The 21,213-nt window shown below is 37.1% G+C and overlaps 1 protein-coding gene across 50 annotated transcripts in view; it reads right to left on the reverse strand.

Moving 5' to 3' along the window:
- madd (MAP-kinase activating death domain) overlaps window positions 1–19,658 on the reverse strand; it is a 65,690-nt gene extending 46,032 nt beyond the window's left edge. For 28 of the 50 annotated variants that reach the window (XM_078945071.1, XM_078945060.1, XM_078945048.1 and 25 more), the window contains exons 1-8: window positions 19,233–19,658; window positions 10,236–10,427; window positions 9,435–10,076; window positions 6,334–6,637; window positions 4,714–4,845; window positions 4,479–4,592; window positions 3,729–3,809; window positions 909–965 (exon numbers count right to left, since the gene is read on the reverse strand). In XM_078945071.1, coding sequence (XP_078801197.1) covers window positions 909–965; window positions 3,729–3,809; window positions 4,479–4,592; window positions 4,714–4,845; window positions 6,334–6,637; window positions 9,435–10,076; window positions 10,236–10,294 — 1,389 coding nt within the window. In that variant the 5' untranslated portion in view covers window positions 10,295–10,427; window positions 19,233–19,658. The remainder of the gene's footprint in view (window positions 1–908; window positions 966–3,728; window positions 3,810–4,478; window positions 4,593–4,713; window positions 4,846–6,333; window positions 6,638–9,434; window positions 10,077–10,235; window positions 10,428–19,232) is intronic. The other 22 variants (XM_078945074.1, XM_078945069.1, XM_078945050.1 and 19 more) reach the window with 1 other exon arrangement.
- Window positions 19,659–21,213: the final 1,555 nt, after the last annotated feature.

The following is a 21,213-nucleotide window of genomic DNA, read 5'->3' on the forward strand; positions in this document are numbered from 1 at the left end:
AATGTAGCTGTCTTTTTTTGGAAGTGGAAGGCTCCTCTTTTGTCTCCTGGCTGGGCGTTTTCCCCTTGGCAAAGAAACTTTCCAAAGACGTTTGTTTTTTACTCATTTTGCTAGCTCCTGGGTTTTATTTTAGCGGTAACCTATCAAGTGACCGAGAAGAGCACCTTGACCTGCGTCAAGAGTGACTTAGACGGATGTAACAGCGAATCGAGCAATTTTTCAAAATCTTTCAGATTCCAAAATAAAAATGAAATGGAAGTAATGTCAGTTGTTTAATCTTTCTGTGCGGCCCGGTACCAAATGACCCACGGACCGGTACCGGTCCGCAGCCTGGGGATTAGGAACCACTGCAATAGATAATCTCTTTGAAAAAAAATGTCCTAGAAGTATCTCATAACTGAAGCCCCAAATCACATGTTCTCAGTAGGTCACAATTGTGCTTTATTTCTCATTTCCGGCAAAACAAAGGATCAGTTTAACACATGTTGATGCCTGCAGTGGGGGTGTCGTCTTGGAAAGGAGCACAGGAAAGTAAGTCACTATGTATGGTTTGAGGGAACTGCTGCAATCTCTGAGGTAAATGTTTAGCTTGGCATGATGGAATATTAAGTTGCTGGGTCTGGATGGATCAAAGGGATAAGAGAAAAGCTTTGTCTTTGTTACGTTTGGTTACGAGGACAACCACTGATGCTGAAATAGATGCACGCACATTCAGTCATGCTCAAGCCAGAGCTAAGCCGTATTCTAAAAAAAACAACAACAAAAAAACCCAGTTTTCAACATTCTGGGATGTTATGCATGTTGTTCATGTCTGGAGAAGACAAGTAGTAGTGAGACAAGCAAAATGGTGTGAGAGAGGATATCCGTGCAGGGGCATTACACATTCCACATGAGGAGAAATAGGTAACCTTATGTTCAGAGGAGAAGATCTGCTTTTGGGTGATCACGGTCAACCTAACCAGACACTAGGAAGGGGATAAGAGAGATGCCAGGAGAGTCACATGAAGGTCTGGAATGAAAACTTTGCGACGGACAGTGAAACATCACATCAAGAAAGCAGCACAACCGAGGCCCTTTCCCTTTTCTTTTCTTTGTCTCACTTTTTTCCTCCCCAAAGTTGTTTTGTCATTTATTGAAAAACTCATTTGTTAGCCAATAAATGACAAAAAGATCAATGTTACTGAAGATCAGTGCCTCTTCACATCAGTTTGTCAAATTAAATATCTCTCTTCATTATTAGGCATTGACTGCGTATAGAGAATTGGACAAAGTGACCCCTCCCCCTTGCATTCCAAATAGGCAGTACCAGCTGGCTAAAAGAAGCCAAAACCCCATAGACTTCTATTGAGAAATAAACAGCCATTACCAATTCTATTTGTCGGAATAACCCTTCATGCTCTGCTACGTTTTTCTGAACATCTTGCTAATCCTAATTTTTTCTATTAATATTTTATATCGCCAGTTATAACTGGCCAATCAGCTAAAGCATATAGTGCCCGCTGGCCCCCACCTTGAGCATTTGACTGACAGATTCTCCCGAGCCGCTTTCAGCGCAAGGAGGTGTGGAGTTCAAACAGGCTTACTCATGACTGGCAACAGTATTTGCCCTGAAACGTTGACTCAGACCAACTTTAAGCGATCATTGTCGACCGGCTCCAAATGGCGGCGCCCATATCACAGAAAATATGAGATTGAATCGCTTCATATCGCCGGAGCCAGAGGTAAGGCCTGTTCGATCACAGCTGCTCTGTCCAGTTCTATATACAGTCAATGTTATTCGACTAAAATATTGAAATTTAGAATGGAAAGAAGATGAACAAATTCAGTATTCATTTTAAAAACAGCCAGAAAAGGCAGAGAATTTGCCAGCCTGAGCAAAGTGAGGAAAAACTGATAAGACAAAGAGAAAAGCATAGATGAACAGGTGGAGATGATTCTATGTAGAGGACCAACAATGAATCAACACTTACAAGGCGTTGACAACCAAAAACCAGACTTCACCTCGAGAATCTGGTCTTTGTAAGACACATGGCAACCCTCCATGGTGACCAACTTGGAAAAGCAAGTGGTTACGATGGAGTGATGATGACAGACAAGATACAAACAGCACATCTTTTCAAAAACCCAAATTAAAGTCTACAAGTTGGTTTTCTTAAAGACTTGAAATTTGCACAAGTAAGCAATCAATTACTGGAATTAATTTGAGCACAAATGTCTTCAGGCTGTCACACAAGACACATTCTGTTGCAGTTAAATAGCCTTGAAAAGAAGCAAAGACAAAATTCCCTTAAACCATCTTCATCTTTCACCCATGAATATTGTGAATTTGTTTCTAAATAAACACCAGCGGAGGCTTTGCACACTTCCACCGCCTCTCAGTCACACAGGTGGAGGAGCTGTTGATCACACACAGCTAAAACCTAGGTTCTGATTCAAGGTATAAAAAAGTCATGCTTTCACAAAGAAGAAAAAAAATTTCACCAGAAAAACAATGAACATATTCTAAAGCTGCGTTCACATCGAATGCAATTACCGCCTCAATGTAAAGTCGATGTATAGACACAATCAGAGGTCCTGTGGCACAGCGGTCTGGCCGCAGCGTGTTTTGGGCGCCGCAGTGCAATTTGTGTGCTGCGGCGCCTTCAAAGTTCCTGAATTTTGGCAGCGTCAACCAATCAGGGACTTAGCTTTTGCCCTTGACATGTTGACAGGATCAGTGGGTGTAGTGCAAAACCGGCATGCAGGAAATTCTGATCGATGCTGTTCTGAACTTTGTGACATTTTTCCTATTTGTCTTGAGACAATAATAAAAAGATCCTCTAATTTTATTTTTGTTTTTATTTTTTCCCTCCTCGGAATAATGCAGCAAGTCATTAAACTTACCCTAACTCAAAAGTGTTGAGAATTGTACAAAAATAATTTTATTCACGTTTGAAACTAGAAAAACCGTGAATGTTAGGGTTGCCAGTTAAAATACTGGAACTTCCAGTACCAGTAAAGGACTTCCGGTTCTGGAAGTTGATGCCTGCAGCCATGTCCTTTTGGCTTGTTTAATAGCTAAAGTAAATGTTTAAGATAACCAGACGCTTAAAATGTTTTAGTGTTGTGATTAAAAAAAGAAATCATTAGAATTTTGTTGTTGACAGATTGGTAGTTCATAACAAAAGGTTTTAAGCTGGGTTAAATGTAACAGAGATTTTATGACAAAATTACAATTTTTCACTTCTTTGTGTGTTTTTGTGCAATATTAAGACTAGTTTTTTAAAGTTTGAAAACATTTCCAAGAATCAGAACCGTTCGGGAGTAGCTAATCAGGTTAGAGGGGGTAAATAAGTTGCTAATACTAAAGGTTTAGGTCGATTTCAATCATCAAAGTTACCTCCAAGAGCTAAATGCATGCAGAAAGAAAAAAGAAAGTTACAAAAAACAAGAACAAAAAATAGGAAATGTTAATGCACTACAAAACACATATCCAATGCTCTTGCACTCATCTATAATACATACAACTTTGCAGTTGGGGAGTCACATACTCGTGAAAATGCTGAAAGAGATTTTTTTCATTTACAGTAATGTGACAGCACGATCAAATCACAGAAAAATAAAAGAGTACAAAGAAGAAATCCCTTTACAAAAGACTCATGTTTAACAAAAGATCAGAGCTGAACCCTGACTGAATCAGCACAGAACAAAACAAACCTTTAAAACAAAAAAGCTCACACGCACAATACCTGTTTCAGATGTTTCTTAAGCTCGCTTGCTTCGGGTTCTGGTAGAGGTGGTAAAGACTCTGCATTTGTGGGGGCTATAACCTGCAAAGATCAGAAAACGACAGAAGAAAAATATTTTGAAATGCAACACAAAAAAATATAGGAAAACCATCAACATGCCCCTTAATAGCAGAACAGTCAACTTTTAGCAGCAGTGTAATATTCTTTCCATCTATATTTCTTTTGTTTGTTTATTGTTTCAGAAGTTGGAGGAACAGTTCCAAAAAATGTGGCCAAGAAAAAAAGGGGTGCACACTACAATGAATTTTTCATTTTGGAAGGCTACACTGGCTGTGTGGAAAACGAGGAAGAATCAAGGATCAGTGACATTTGGGTTTTTATTCAAAACTTTATGCTGCTCATTTTAAAGTGGAGTTTAGTTTTTCCAGCCTAATATTATTGCTAAATGTTTTTGTTCTTAAGTACACATTTTTTGAGCTACATAACTAGAATTATTTTTTTTATGCAAATATCAAATTTGTTTGTTCATGTTTGGCTATTAAAGGCATTTTAAAATCTATCCATCCATCTGAGCACTTATACAAACAATAACGTCTGACCTGTCTTGTTTGTGATATAGCCAAACCCCCACCAACAATGAATAAAAAGTGTGCAAACAATAAAGACAATCAGCATCTCTGTTGAAAATAAACATAATTAGGACTGGAAAAAACCTGATTAGACAGGTTTCTAACATGATAACATACAAACCTTGCTGCTGTCAAGGTCAACAAGCCAAACATCATCTGGTATTTTGAAATCCAATTTATAAAGGAAGAAGCTGGCTGGCACACCAATAATGTAAGGGGTTGGAGCAAGAAGGAGCTGTGAGGACAAAGAAATATAAGGCACAATTTCAGCCTTTTTTACATCCAAATGTCTTTAAAAGAAACAGTTTGTTAAAGCAGGCTGTAAGCAACTATGGATTATCAAAAGGTAGTCTTACTTGTTCTGCAGACGCCATACATGTTGGCAGTAAGGGGATGACAGGAAACATGTACTCCAGAGGATAGATCATAGCCACAAAAGCCATGACACTCATTGACAAAGCATTGTAATCCCGAGACTGAAGAATAACCTTTAACATAAAAAAGTGACCATTACATTAAATAAAACAACACACACACTTATTTTTACATACACCGTAATGCAGATGTGGTGTAAATTTAGGCATGTCTGTCAGGAGTTCATCACAGAATAATAAAACCAAACTCAACATGTTTTTGACAAATCTAAAGTGTGACTTTCTTTTCTGCTTGGACATGTCAGTAACAGCAATGTTAAACTTCACTTTAACACAAACACAGGGAAAAGATAGTGTGTTGAAATGGAGACAGTCTTATTATGAAAGCTTTTATACAGCACTTTGTTCAGCTTGAGTGAATTTTTCCTTCTTTTCTTTTGCCCACATTTGTACTTCAAAGGGAAATTAGAGTGAGCACAAACTGCTGGGAAAACATGAAGGCGAAGACTATGCAACAATAATATGCAAACAAAGATTGCTTTGGTAGAAATTTAATCTATAGCATAATGTATTAAACACAGCGTTCCCTCATTCATCGCAGGGGTTATGTTCTAAAAATCCACAAAGTAGGATTATAGACGTTTTAGGCTGTAAAACTCCTCACTACACTCTTTATACACTTTTCTCAGACAGATATTAACATTTTTTGACTTTTCTCTTGTCTTTAAACCCTAAAGTTTAAGCCTTCATAGAAAAATACATCTACCGGTAGTTCTATAGAATCAAACAAAGATCTGCTGGTGATGAAAGATTTATGCGGATTTGGCAAAGTAAACACATTCTGTATATAAGACACGCCACGGAGGAAATTGCTTGACAAGGTCAACAGTTAATGACTACGCCGAACAGTATTAGAACAAGACAAAACAAAAAACGTCTAAAAATCTACAAAACAGTCGCAAACTGTGATGCAGCGAGGCACCACTGTATTCACAAATACTTCTGAATCATCTTCACACATGGACAAAATGCTCCTAGCCACTGTTGATGAAAGAAAAACCAACAACAGACATGACAGTGTTTTGATACTGACAAAAATATTCCTTTTTACTAATACTCGACCAGTGAAAATCAGATATTTGTTGTTTAACTAAATCATTAAAAAACATAATGAAAAGCTTCAAGCTTTGATTATTTTCTTCTTTATTATAGCTTTGTTTCTCCTGACATGTTTTCACTCTTCCTGAACAGTTAGTCTTCCTTTTCCATTTCATTTCATTTATGCTAAATTGTAGTTATGTACCAGTACATAACTACTAGTAGTCTTTTTAGCACAAACAATGGTGCCATCAGGATTTGTTGATAAGATAACTAAAAACAAGATAGTTAAAAAAAAATAAAAAAAATCTATTAAAATATGTTATAATATGGAATTTTGAATACTAAATGTCTGTCTATTTTAAATACAACATGTCATCATAAAAATGTCTCTGTTGACAAATGTATTTCTAAATTTCTGATTACCATTTTCTTGTTTAGTTTTATGTTTGGCCAAAAGCAATAGCAAAGACATCTTTCAGCTGCTTTTGTGGTTTCCCTTACCTTGTGCTCCAACAGAACACAGCTGAGGACCTGGAGACAGGCGTCCACACCCAGCAGTTCCAGGGGCAGGTGGAGGGGAAAGTCCACCAAAGTGAAGCGAGAGTTGTCAGGCAAAGCAAAGGTGAGTGCTCGCTTCAGTTCATGGGGCAGCACCTCCACATCCACACGCCTCTGACTCGCCACCGGCACAGGTGAGCGCAGTAGCCTGTACACCCAGGACTCGATGTCCCGAAGATCAGCGAGCAGCTGACTGCCTTTTTCTTCCACTGACAAGGCTCCAGTAAACACTCGCCACATGGTGTCTCTGCATAAACATAAAAGAGTGGCACCTCCTCATGTCTTTTCCTACTATGCAAGAATCAACTTTCATTTTTTATTTTTTAACAATCAAGTATGATATTTGATGGTTTAAAACCAAGACTGAGACTTTCTGCACAACCCAAAAAAACCTCTCTGACGTAGTGTGATTACAGCCGCCACAGTTTGCAGCAACACATTAGGCAACTATGAAGTCTAAACTGCCAGAACACCGAATAGAAAAATATATTCCATGTTTGTGTTGTTTTTTTTAAACTTTAACTTAAAAAAAGTATACAATGTGCAATTTTTTAACTTTCATTTATTATTCATAGTCTAGCAAAGTAGTGAAGGTCAAAACATATTGATGCCAGATTATTCTGGTGTTTTCAACCACCAGGAAACTTGAGCAAGCACCCTATGAAATCCCTAATCTCACAGGTAATGATTGTGAAACAGATGTTAAATTCCTCAACCCCCATTGGGTATGATTAGCACACTTAAAATGTATGCTTTTTTGGCATGTTTTGACGTGGCGTTTAGGTAATTCGGTCATTCTGCTTCCTCATAGCAACAGAAGTTGCTGCCCAAAGGCAGCAGGAGACCTCAATCTGTCAGAATTGCCATCGCACAAAACATTAGCAGCTATTATGCAATCGCCCTCCTCTTCCTTTACCATCGGACTCACTTTTCACAAGTCACTGCCTGCACAGGGTTAAAAATAAAACCATTTAGACCAGTTCATCTTCTGATTTTCAAAGCATTATTAGGTTACCGTATTCGCATCAGGAGTTTTTTAAGGCTGGTTAATTAATTAAAGCATTTTACCCAAAAAATAACCTTGAATTATAAGCATAAAGCCAAGCACCATGGTAGTTTAAACAATCAATGGCTTACAATGACTAAGTGAAAAAAACAGCTATTTAAAAGCTACAAGGAATAATGGCACAAAGCCAAAATCAAATCTAATCTTAAATAATAGTGTCCTACAATCGGTTGCATTTCTGACAACCAATTAAAATCCAGATAGCAAAGAACAAGCAACACAACAAAAACTCATAACCCAAATGAAATATGAAGAAATTCATTTGATATGTCTCTATCAAAACAAAACACAGCCCTTTTGACATGCAAACATTAATTTGATATAAATGTAAGCTTTATATCAGTAGCAAAACCATTGAGTGTATTAAGAGAACTGGGCTGAGCAATCCCTTCCCCTTCCAAACAGGTAGTGACGCTGGCTCCAAGAAGCCAAACTCCCCTGGTCTCAACCTGAAGCATTGGATTGACAGATTCTCCCAAGCCCGCTTTCAGTGGTAGGGGTGTGAACTTGGAACAAGTTTACCTCTGATTGTCAACAATAGTTGCCACAGAAACGTTGACTCAGACCAACTGTCGTCTGGTTCCAGAATGGCAACATCCGTATTACGGAAAAATGACGACCGAATTGGTCTCATTTCACTGGAACCGGAAGTAAACCATTTTCTATAGGTGACGTCATATTGGTTCAGTCCAGTTCTCTTTATAAGTCAATAAGCACAAAAATCAAGAGCCTTAATTTAAAAAAAAAAAAAAAAAAAAAACAGCTCTATTGCAGTCTTGGCCTTTATCTTCCTTAAACCTCTTTTTTTGCTTTCAAACAAAGTCAGTAAAGATACCAGAAAAAAACCTAGATCCGTTTCCTGCTTCTAGTAAATCAGACTTTTATTCTTCAAATTCATGCTGGGCAGAAACACAATTCTGCTTTAAGAAAATCTAAACTAAAAGTAAAATCAGTCAAAATAATTTTAAATGTATTAACTCATTGGACATTTAAAATGAAGCCATTTTAAGAGCAAACATTGAGATGATTTATTTGTTTTGGCTTCATGTTTCAAATCAACAGTCCAGATCCTACATGGTTAACTGTCCATGTGCGTGACCTGAAGTATGAGGCTGGATTAAACAACATTTAGTGTCAGAAGCATCTGTCTAAACAGAGCTGATTAAATTTACTATGTATGTTTTGGTTTGGGTAACTCGTCATGGAGATGTGGTGTGACGATAAAGCTGACTATGAAAACAACAGAGGCCGCAGATGGCCGAAAAAAATTGCATGAAGCTAAATCTACAAAGCTTTACAAAAGCTCCTATTCAACTTCTAAAAACATGGTGCCAACAAACATTCATATATTTCTTTAAACTTTGTATATCTTTTCATTCATAAAAAACAGATTACTTACTAATGCTAAACTCTAATTCAACATTGTACCGACTGTTAAAGCTAATGGCAAGTAAATGTAGTTTTTAGTAAATAAAGTCTCACTCTCTCTTTTGATCTTTAGTAAAATGATTCCCAGTGGTCTTTTAATTATTATACCTTTTTAGCCAAAAACCTGTGCTGTTCTCTAGAGCATATTTTCTGCAGAGCTGAAGTGGATCATTAGAAATTCGCCTCTGAGCTGTGATCAGGGCTGTTGGGAGGAAGCAACCCCGCCTCACTTCCCTTTTTTCCAAATGTTTCTTTATGTCTGCTGCTGATTCACAGCGATTTAACTAAAGAAATACTCAAAAATGCAACTTTGAGCTTAATTTTCTTCATCATGAGAAAACTGCCCAAGAACATGTTGACAACACGATTTCCCATCAGAGTGGGTCTTTAAAAATTCTGTAAAAGAGCCGACCTCAAACTGAATAGTACAAATGTTGACGAATAAAATCTGGTGAATCAATGTTTAGCAGAACTTAAAAAGTATTAAATGAGACTTCAGAAGAAAGAGCTTTTGTGTTAACAAACAAGTAGATAACATCTGAAACCTTACCTTTGGGTGGCACGTGGAAGGCCCGCTCTCTGAGTTAACCTTTGACTGCAACAGTCCACTAGCCTTTTAAGGATATTTAAGCACTCCCTAAAGGTGGAGAAGAATGGGTAGTGGCTGAGTATGCACAGGGAGGTCAGGGTGCTGTTGCGATTTCTAGCTGCCACCTTGGCAGCGTTCCGTCTGTGCTGTGGAGACCTTCCAGAGTTTAGCTCGTCACCTGCCTGCTCACTCTGTTCTGCAGAGGCAGGCGGAGGCACAGATTCAGTGCTAGTAGGTGCAGGTAACACAGTGGATGACGCTCCACTGCTGCCATCTGACACTTCGCCGGTGGTTTCAGCAGCCTTCGACGGCGTCTCTGTGTGACCACTCTTGTCTCCTCGAGGACGGTGATGTCCGCGTTGAAAAGATCGGTAAAAGTTGACGCAGATTCCATAGCGGGTGGTGCTTGAGTCCTTGTCAGTTAGCATGAAGACAAACGAGGAGTCGTCACGCAGACTAACTCTGCGCTGTCTTATGCTCAGACAGCCCTCGGGTTGGCAGAAGAACACCACATCCGGTGGGAGGGGGAAGTCTGGATGGTCTTCCAGTGGGTAACGGCGAAGAAGCTGAGGTGTCTGGGCCACGCTGTCACTACTTGGTTGCCTAAAATGGATGTAAACAAATGTACTTTATGATTTAAAAAGGAGTAAGACAATTTTTCAACTTTACTTTATTCTACAAAAGAAATACTGAACTGAAAAAGCACCCTCAATGACTTCCTTTGTTAATTCAAGAAAGTACAAACCGAAAAATTAGACTTACCTTGCTCCAACCACTACCAAGTAGTCAAGAAGGCGTGGGCACATTTTCTTCTTCTCCATCTTTGAACGCGTCCCGTATGTCAAAGCATCCAGGAAAGTTGTTCACTGTAGGCTTAGTGATGTCTTCCCATAGCAGGTGTATAGTTGAAACCGAGATCTTCACATATCATGATGGCAGTGACAAGAGACCAACCTGCAAGACCATTACAGTGATTACAAATAAAGCACATATGCATTACCCATATATTCATTAGTAATACTGAACTCATTGGCCAAAATTAGAGCAAAGAATGTATAAACAAATGAATCATTGTGATATCTGTTTTTCAAACTCACTAAAAACTTCAATCTTTTTGGTTATATTGTCCAAAATTGCTTTAACCAGGTTCCTAAGCGGGCCGACTGCATTGAGTCAAAAATTTCCTTTGAAAACAGCAGACCACTTTCTTTGGCAAATGGCACCAGACCTGTGGTCTTATTGAACAACAACAAATCTCTTGTTGGTGTAGTAAGCTGCTTAGGAGTCTGGGGGGATTGAGTACCACTGGCAGCTTGTTCTACAGACATTAAAACTATTTGTCTCTTAAGTGGAGGCAGTGAAGAAAGATCTAATAGAACATCAGAAAGATCACAACAATTAAAAAGGCAAAATTCCTGAAACTATAACTATTCCAAAAAACAAAAGCAAAAAAAGGAGAGAAAAAGAACAAAACACAGAATGACAAAATAACAAAATGAAACGTTTCAGAAAACAAATAATTTCAGAAATCAAAATGAAATGTTAAAAATAACAAAGAAGTAATTGGAAAAAGAAGGCATTTTGTGACGTCACTGATTGGATGATGACGTCTGTCCATCATTTTGACAGACAGTTATTATTGACAGTTATTATTTGGTATAAACCGCCTCAAACCAAAGATATTAAAGTTACTGTAGACCCAAACAAAGAATATTTTTAATTCAGGACATATGAAAAGATTCTGGATATGCTCTGTACAAAATCACAAAACTTTTATAAGTTTTATTTATTTTATTTTTTTAACTTAAATTACAGCTAAGTGAACCAATTTAAAGTCTCACTCTAAGTATATTTGCATTTATTTTCGAAGCATTCCTAGTTTTCTTTTAATTATAATTATGCTGTTTCTAGCCATGTCTCGTTTACTTGTACATAGTTTCTGCAGAGCTGCAAGGGTTCATTAACCGGTGCAAAAATGTAGTCTGTTGCCCTGATATATATGTTATATACATTACCTATTGGACACAAAAAAACACATTTTTTTATTATCTATTTTTATTATTACTGCATTAGTTTTTTTTCTGAGCTCTTTTTCAATCTGGAAATACGACTCGATCTCTAAGGGAACCGCCTTTCGCTCCTTGTGGGTGCCGCCCATTTCGTGGCGTTAACCTACAATCGGCCTCGGCAGCATGTCTGCGTTTCACCCAGGAAAACAAAGAACACCGGCACTTTTGCAAAGGTGGATGTGCTCGTTTTTAGAGGAATGCTCATGAAATGCGTGAATGGATCAAAATATCGCTTTGGGGTTGTTTATAGTGAGGAATGAATTTTACAATACACTTAAAGGCTCATATCAATTGAGTTTGCATGATATAGGCGCTTTTAAATAATATGTTGACATCTGCCCTCATTCTCAGTTACATCCAAAAGTAGGTTTTACATATAATATATAATACATATAATGCAGTTACATTCAAAAATATGTTTTACATAAAATTATTCTAAAAGAAATACTTAATTGTGATCAACTGAAAAATTAGACTGTGAACTTTTGCTTGGTAAAAGCAAACAATGGAAAGTATCTCTATAACAGCAACTGTTTTTTCCTTAAGAGCTGCTTTCCAAACATTGAAAAAAGACAGCTCTGTCAAAACACTTGGCTTCCAAAATTTCTTCTGGAGAATGAATGACTAAATCAGAGGCTAAAAATCCAGAAATTGAATCTAAACACAGAAGCATCTGAAACCAAAGAAAGTGTTTATCAGTTATACATCAAAGCTAACTCATGGTCTAGCCTTGATCCACAAAACCATTTTTGTTTAACAGTTTCTCCGACAGATAAGTTTTGACGAAAGTGCATAACACCGAGATCTTTTAGTTCAAACCAGAAACTCCACCCTGTAACACAAATAGAGGAAATTCAGACAGACACTTCCAAAGAAAAGTCAATATCAGGGATGCCCTAATCCATGCCTCGAGGGCCGGTGTCCTACATGTTTTTCAACCATCCTGTAATTGGCTAAACACACCTGATCCAGGTAACCAACAGCAGATAAGGCTGGATTTCTGGAAAACTAGCATTAAACCAGCCCTTTAGGCCTGGATTTGGACACCCCTGGTCTATATGCTTCAGGCTTCCGCATTCAAAACTCTTATGTTCATGCATCGATACGCAAGTTTCTATGACCATCTTCAGGCTCTACGATGTAAAAAAAAGCGTGCCCATTGAACACGCGTTGAAAGACGTTGATGTCCCTTTTAAGTCACGGAAGTGCCAATTGTTTGAAAATAAATCACGGAGGAAAAATTAATAGTTGTGGTTCGTGGCTGGCCAGAATTTTATGACACCAAGTCAGTCATATATCAGAATAGAGCTGTGAAAGAAAAAGCCTGGAGCAAGATTTGCGAGATTTGCCCAAGTTCGACATTTCACACCAAGCCTCTTCCAACTGTATGTGGTGGACACGGGCTAATATTGGCTAGCGACGGTAAAGTGTGAACCCCCATACGCTAAACGCTCGTCACATGCCCGGTGTGAACATAGTAAATCTCCCTAATCTCGAATAAAGGAATTTCACCTGTCCTCTCTTTAATAGACATACAAAAACACACAGACTCACTCCAGCATAGGATCATCCATCAAACACAGATACAGGTTAATGAACCATCGCAGATAAGTCTCCCAAGACAAATCAGACACACCGGTAATATACGGGCAGAACTGGAACACTTAAAAAAAAAAGACAGAACTTCATTTTATGAGGCACCCACGCTGATCATCATAAAACTGTCCAATCTGACTTAAGTAAATAGAAAAAAAGTAGAAAAACTCAAGAGTACATAGAATTCCTTTTTCAACTTTGAACTTTCTTGTCATTCTTGTGATACTTATTATAATGCCTTGAAGTCAATTTTGGCCAATCTTTTATTCTGACAGGAAGCCTGTCGTTTGACGTTAGACAGTAGTATAGAACAGAGTTCTTTATTGACTTAGTGCCTGCACAATGTCATTACAGCTGTTACAAGATGTTTGTCCTGATATGCTTTGCTTGATTTTCACAAAGCAATTTGAATTAAAGTCAGACACACCCATTCTGCTTTTATATGCACGAATGAGTTTGTCCTGGAAGTACAGTGGTTGCTAACATCCTCCTTTACATATAGCCAACTTCGTCTTTTTGTCTTTATTCCTTTACTTTCTTATTTTAGACATAATAGTTTTGAATGTTTGCTTTTCTGCTTTTCTCCCTTAGTATGTTGTTATTGTACATTCTTATAAACCCTCATCTTCAGTTAAGAATGAAGCTCTTAATTCAAACTCCACCATCAAAATGTTTTTTTCGTGAGCAATTTGGCAAATGGCAGAGATAAACAGAAAATCTGTTCTTCGCAGTGACTGCTCAGAAGTGATGAGGGCCAGAGACCACATTACAAACTGTAAGTACCCAGAGATTTGTGTTGCTGATGAATCTACAACAAAGCACAGCTCATTTCCATATGAATAGGATTATGATCCTGAACAAAAAAAAAATATATAATGTGGTATAGATATAATGTATAATATAATGACAGCAACGGCTGAAATGCTACTTTTTGGACTGATGGACCATAAGGACAAAAATATGTCAAAGCAAAAGAGAACAAAGAGTCGTTATTATAGGCTTAGATGTTTCAATAAAAAAATGAATCAATACAGACCTCGTCCACTTAATCCAAGTCTAATCAAGCTGTTTAGAACGTACCCATGCACAGTTCTGCTGTCTGTAGTAATCCTCATGCCCACTTAAATTTTACAACAACAATGCACCACTACATCCTTGAAAGACAAAAATAATCTTCCGCTTAGACACTGAGATTAACTGAAAACAATTTTTAAAATGGGTCTGAACAGAATAAATTAGATTTATTTTTCCTCTGAACAAAAACAATATTTCATGATGTGCCTACCTTTCTTTGTGTGACTGTCTGATGATCAGATAGTTGTCAAAATATTAGTTAGAAATCCTACACTATGAGATTTTGCTTAGAATTGTACAGACAGCAGCAGCTGCTTCTCAAAGATCTCTCCTTTCTTTCTTGATGCTCCGTTATCCCATACCTGCCGATAATCAATTAATCAACAGAATCTGATTAGGAGCATCTGGCAGCTTTTCTTCCATTCACAGAAACAACTAAGAAGGTACTTTCCCTCAACAAGCTCCATCAGCATTTTAGACGGCCGTTTATGTTATGGGTTTTATTTTTAAATCAATCTTATTTTCATCAATTGCATTTTTGAAGCATGCTCAAATACATAAAATGAAAGAAAATTGGTCATTACTTAAAAAAAAATACCAAGTTTCTCTGAAATCTTCTCTGTTAAATAAAACTTATAAACTCCTTATGCGCAATTTGGTGATTCTTTACACACAGCACTACAAAACATATTTGTGCAACCAGTTGCACTTTTTGTAGATGTGGCTTTTTCTGGCAGAAATAACCACAAATAAAAAAAGATCTCAAGGATAAATGGGTATTAATATAATCTGAAGCGTGACTCTTCAGCAGCAAATCTTCATAAGAGCTGTCATTACCCACAGCGGCTTCAGCAGAACTCGTGTAAAACGCAGCTGTGTCCAGAGGACGTTAAGAGGGACTTTATCACAAAAGGCTCAGATGCATTATGGGGACAATTACTTCTAATAACTGCTTTGGAGTAGAGCAGCTATTCTGGGATCTATGTGAAATAGGCTAACCTTGGGGTTTCCGAATGTCAAAATAAGTCTAAATGTTAATCCTTTTATAGCCATCAAAGAAAATTCCTCAGAAGTCTCAGATAGCAGTATAAAGTACAAACATTCTTTAAAGTAGTGTTTATAATGCCTTTATTTTAGAACAAGCTTGTTCATACTTGACTAATAATCACGGAACCTGCTAGAGCATGCTTGCTTTAGAAAAATAACATGTATAAAAGAAAGTACTGTATATTGTACTTTTTAACATCTCGTAAAATTGTTCAAATGTGATAAAAATATCAGATATTTCAACTGGTAAAACTTTTATAGTAGGACAGACTAAAATAAATTCATGACACTGAACCATTTTTACAACTTGGTACCAAAAATAGCAAGAACACAGGAACTAAAATATCCGGAAGCTAAATCTTCCAGTTTCTTACTGAGAAAATAACTATTAAACATTTAAATCTTCTAATCTAAACCAGTTTATCTTACTAATAATCCAGAAATTGAATCTAAACACAAGACTAGAAATGGGAAAACCTTCTGATCTGAAGCCAAAATGACTGTTCTATGAAACAAAAGAGCTCTGTCAGAGCAATAACAAAGAAGACCAATATCATGTTTAGGTATGGATGAACAAACTGTTCCACCTCCACTCTTTCCATTGAAATAAGCTCATCTTTTTCGCCCACTTAAAAAAAAAATCTAACGAAACAGTTTAATCTTCGAAGAAAAGATAATGATTCAGTTTGCACAACAGATGCATCTCCTCAGAGTGAAGGGAAAAGCAGCAGGCATTGCTTATGTAAGGCTGCAGCAGAAACATATTATTCACATGCTCACAACATGGACAGCAGTTTTGTCCGTGATAGCGGTCGAAGACTTACCAACTGGGTTTAGCTTAGTATGAGCAGACAGGAAAGAGCGGAGTGAGTCCAAGAAGGTTTCATTTTTGACTTGTTATAGGCCTGCACAATACATCTCAAATTTAACGTTTTCCCAATACCAGCCTGTGCAAGACGCACATCGCAAAACACGGCGTAAACTGTGATAAATGCTTACTTTAAATGTTTACACACGTGCTAAAACAATCCCATGGCAGCTTCAAGTATGTAACGAATCAAAATGAGCCCTTTAAACCTTTGGCCAATTGGATGGGAAACGTTTATGTTCGATGCCCGCCTCCTATGTAGATGCATAATTTAAGTTATGTTGAGTTTTAAAGTGGTTGCAGTGAAATGGAAATGAAGCATTAGTTGTTTTGCCATTTGTGTCTGTGTTTAAATTTATGTCGCACATTGCAGGTTTTGCTCATATCTTGAAGCCCTACTTTGTTATTTGAAAAAAGATAACTGAGTTTTCATTCATTATTTAGTCCATTGTAAAAACACAAGGCGCCAATTTAAAGTTTAGACTGAAACTGGCAGCAAAAAACATCATAGCAGCATAATATTCATTAAAAATGAGGTTGCATGAAAATTCTAAAACAAAGTTGTTCCTCAGGTTTCTTTTGTAAAAATGTAAAAGAAAATGTGCATAGCAGGGAATTCTGTAAACTATTTTCTAATACAAAAAGAAGAGTTTGACAAAATACATTATTAAATTTGAAGATCTTTTAAGTCAAGGCTTTTGCCAAGGTGTATAGATTACCTTAAGTCATTGCTGAAACGCTGCATCTGCTAGATTTATTTGGAAAGACAGCAAAACAAACGGCAAACAGCCAAATCCAAAACATTTGGGTTATCCCCTCCCTTATTTCTCACCATAATAACCATGAAGACTTAAACCACAACTAAGAGACTTTGACTGAACAGCAGATGATGCTGGCCATCTGCTTCTATGTTATAATGCCGCGTTGATGCATTTTGTGCAGACTTTGAAAAACAAATCAAAACTTCATTCATTTTCAATGAGCTGCAGTTGCATTAAATTCACTTAGCAACACCAATTTACAAGAGGTCATCTCAGGGCAAGGACAAACAAGTAAATAAAAATAAAAAAATGAAATATTTCAACATGTTTGCAGTTTTATTTCAATCTGAAGTCATTTGAAGGCTGAAAAAGAAACAAAGCAGCAGCTGCCTTGTTCATTTTATTAAAAATAAAAGTGTGTCCATTAACAAATGTATTAGGGGTGTCAAATTATGACATTAATCGCAATTAGTTAATTACGAACAAATTACCTCGTTCTTTCTTCTTCTTTTAATTGCGTTAATCTCATTTTTCACCTACAACCATGTAAAAGATAATGTCCGACGAGGTTTCTGTTCTCATAACTAATGAATAAAGCGGAGGCCTGAACCGTCAGATGCAAAGCAAAGGACGATAGCTTCCGTAAAGTGCATTAATTTCTGATAATAGACTCCTTCTCAGCCATTATCCTGTTTATACCATGGACACTGACAAAAGACATAAAAATTCCATCATTTATTAGTACTTTAATCTTGTTATTTAATTTAGATTTAAATAAGTTTTCAAAAAAACAAAAAGGAATATTTGATAGGCGGTGTGCAGCTACAGAGCCTGCACCGAACTGGCTCTGCAGCATCGGAGGAAAGTGGTATACATGCTAAACATCATGATAAGTTAAACAAAGCGTTGTTTCTAAGGTTCCCTTCTATCCGCTTGTTTTTGTCCAGTCACAACAAAGAAAGTCAAAGACCAAAGTCTTAATAGGACATTTCCTCCAGTGTCGGCTCCTCTGGTGTCATCTTCTTATATTTTTTTCTCTCTTTTTCTTCAGAAGCATCACGGTATTCAAAATGATCATATTCACCAAACAGGTTCAAAAAATAAATACAATCATTCATGGCTATTTTATTGTATTGCTATTGTAATAAACTGTTGAATACACCTATCAACATCTGTGTTATGGTATTACCTAGAAGTCCATGGTTGAATGTTTTTGATTGCTACATAAGGTGTTCTTACTGGGGGGTTCAATTAGAACACTTTGGACCTGATTTATTTATTTATTTATTATGACATTGAAAAAAAAATCCCCCTTTGTGGTGTAAAAGTAAAGGTTAAACATCTGTTATGTTTTTTTTTATTAAAAGCTTCATAAATTCACCATTTACCTTGTTTTTCGACCTTTTACTGTGCCACAAAGCCAGAAGTTGAAAAGAAAATACCTCAAAATAAGGCTTTTCATGCCGATTATTAGGTTTGAAACAAACTAGATTGATTCACCAATAGCTCAAAAATATTAATCCCCTGACAGCCATACTCTTTATATTAAACTAAGGAACATTTTAGACTAAGTGGATTAATGGTACCATGATGTACTAGCACATGAAAATCTATTAGAATGAGGAAGGACGGGTTTTTTGTTGAAGTTCATGGCTGTCTACTGCATTCAATAACGTATTTTCTCTGTTTTTGTGCATTATTTTTGATTGACGTCCCAGTCATGTAAAGCATTTACAAATTCAGTAACAACCGTTTTTGTTCTTGAGGCCTGTCTGAAAGTGTGACAGGACAAAACGACCCACTAGACGTTCCTACTAGAGAATTTACAATGACCGAAAACAAAAAAGCAAACGCGTCGTCGTGCGCGTCGACTCCACAGCACAAGTCTCCTTGAATAACTGGATACGAAGTGTAGTATAACAATTTGCACGCGCTACCTCCAGATAATGAGGCAAGGGCATCTGCCAAAAACGGGATAAGGCAGTGTCAACGCCTCTAAAATCCAGACAAACGGCCATATGGCGTTTGGGTACAGCCACACTTTTTATATCTGTGTTGAGCCGTGAGCATATATATATGTCGTGCTCGGTGTTGATGTCAAAGAAGCATCCTCTCACCTTCTCTCTGCCAGACTTATGCTCTCCTACGTCACGGATGGATTAGCTAGCAAGCTAAGTAGCTAGGAGTAGCTTGGCTGATTTTACAGTTACCTTATTTAAGTCTAAAACGTCACATGGCATGCGGTTGTCACACGAGAAAGAAAAGGCGTTAAAATAAAATAAAAAAAGCATACACGAACAAGTTGAGTTTAAACCTTAAACACATTGCATAAGGACACTCCTACCTGCTTGCGTTAGCTTTAGCGGCTAACGTTCGCCGAGAAGCCAGCTGCCAAAGAAAGACGGCCTGAGTTCTAGTTGTCCTCTTCGGTGACAGAAGGGAGAGGCTGTCTTGTTGAATTGAATTTTAAATTTAAGTTACTGTTGAGCATTTGGCTGTTCTGACGGAGGGGGAAACGACGGGGCGTACTAGTTAGTCTGACTAGCTCGGAGCAACGTAAAATGATGCGGGATGTGCGCCGCCTACTACTGCACGGAGAGCAAGTGGTTCGGTCAGTTACAACCAACCTGCCTTCACAACATCCTCCTCCTCTTCCTCCTCCTCCTCCTCCTCTCCTCCTTCCTTCTCATCGTGAGTCTGTGGGGAGTTCCGCATACTGAGAAACTGATCGACCGAAAAGATGAACAATTAAACTAGACTAAAACTGTCTGTTTTTCCTCTTTGCTTCAATAATGGGTTCGGTTTTTTCTACTGTTTAAATTAGCAACCGATCCTGTAACAAGTTAAAAATACAAGTAAAAAACTTTTTAATTAATTAATTTTTTCATTATTATTATTATTCTTAAACAAAAATAGTCAAAGAAATGAACGAAATGAAAAAATGAAACAAAAGAATCAATGCAAAATCATAAGTCATAAGAAAAAAAGTTATTTTAATTGGAAAAATACATGCTTTTTAAAGAATTAATTTAATGTAACATTATAACATATAGCACATTTATGAACTAAAAAAGTAAAACAGATTCAGCAACATTCTTGAGAAGTCCTTCCGACATTTGTCAGAATTTTCTGCAAGATATCTTTTACAGGTAAAGTTTGATTGTATTGTTGAAACATTTTAAAAGCTAAATGTGACATTAAAGCACAGATTCTTTTTTTTTTTTAATTATCTTTTATTCTTGGCTGTGGATTCTGGCTATGCCTCTGGCTCGTCTCGCGCCCCCGGCAGTCCCCCCAACTCTGTCTGGATGAAGCTCATCTGCTGGACTTTAAACTTGTAGTTGTAGAGTTAGATAAGTTCATTCTTCTCTATGAGTTCTGGTACATCCCCTGTCCGTCCTGGGGGAGGATCCCTCCTTCATGTGGACACCCCTGAGGTTTCTTCATTTTTTCCGGAATCCGTTTTTTTTAGGAGTTTTTCCTTACCATGAGGTAAATGATCCTTTTTATTTTATGTTTTACTTTTTAAATTACTGTTTCCATTGAGACAACTGCTGTTGGGAATTTGGGCTATACAAATAAAATTAAATTGAATAGATTATTCTTAGGATTCCAGACGTACCTTAACATGATGGCAGCTTTTAAATTTGGTGTGCTCCTTGTATGATGACGATAAAGCATTGTATTCTATTCTATTCCATTCTTCTTTCAAAAAGCATTACCTTTTGCTTGTCAATTACAACTTGTTGAAGCATACATTTATAGCTTTTTTCTTATATATTTGTTTATTTATTTCTTCTTTTATGTTGTTGCCAATATTCTGCTGTGTAATCTTAATCTCATGTTAAATTTAACTAAAAATGCATGTGACCTGTTTTAGACGGGAAACATTTCTATCATTCAGTGGTCAGGAAAGGTCAAATCAGAAAAATATAGAGGATGTCTGTTTAGTAAAAACCTCTTTAATTATCATTTAGTAAAAGACATGAAACAGATCATTTATGGAAAACAAAAATCCAAACTCATTGATTTGTGTGTTCTTTGCGTGGTTTATTAGAACTTTTTCTGTGGTTTTAACAGAGTTCATTTGTGCAACATTTGTTAAAATTTAATGTGAAAGACCACAACTTTACACAGTTTTTCCACGTATATTCATGTATGACCAATTTTCATCAGTGCAATATTTGCAAAATGTAGGTTGTGGCTGTACACCCTACTGTAAAAAGGTTTTCTGGAATTGTGTAATATTCTTTTCTTATCATGTATCAATAATCCCTTCTTCTGTTACTTAATAGATAATCTGCACTTGGGCTGATAAAGTATCA

Source organism: Oryzias latipes, chromosome 3 (genome assembly GCF_053564925.1).
Source record: "Oryzias latipes strain Hd-rR chromosome 3, Olatipes_Hd-rR_3.1".
Classification (NCBI taxonomy): Eukaryota; Metazoa; Chordata; class Actinopteri; order Beloniformes; family Adrianichthyidae; genus Oryzias; species Oryzias latipes.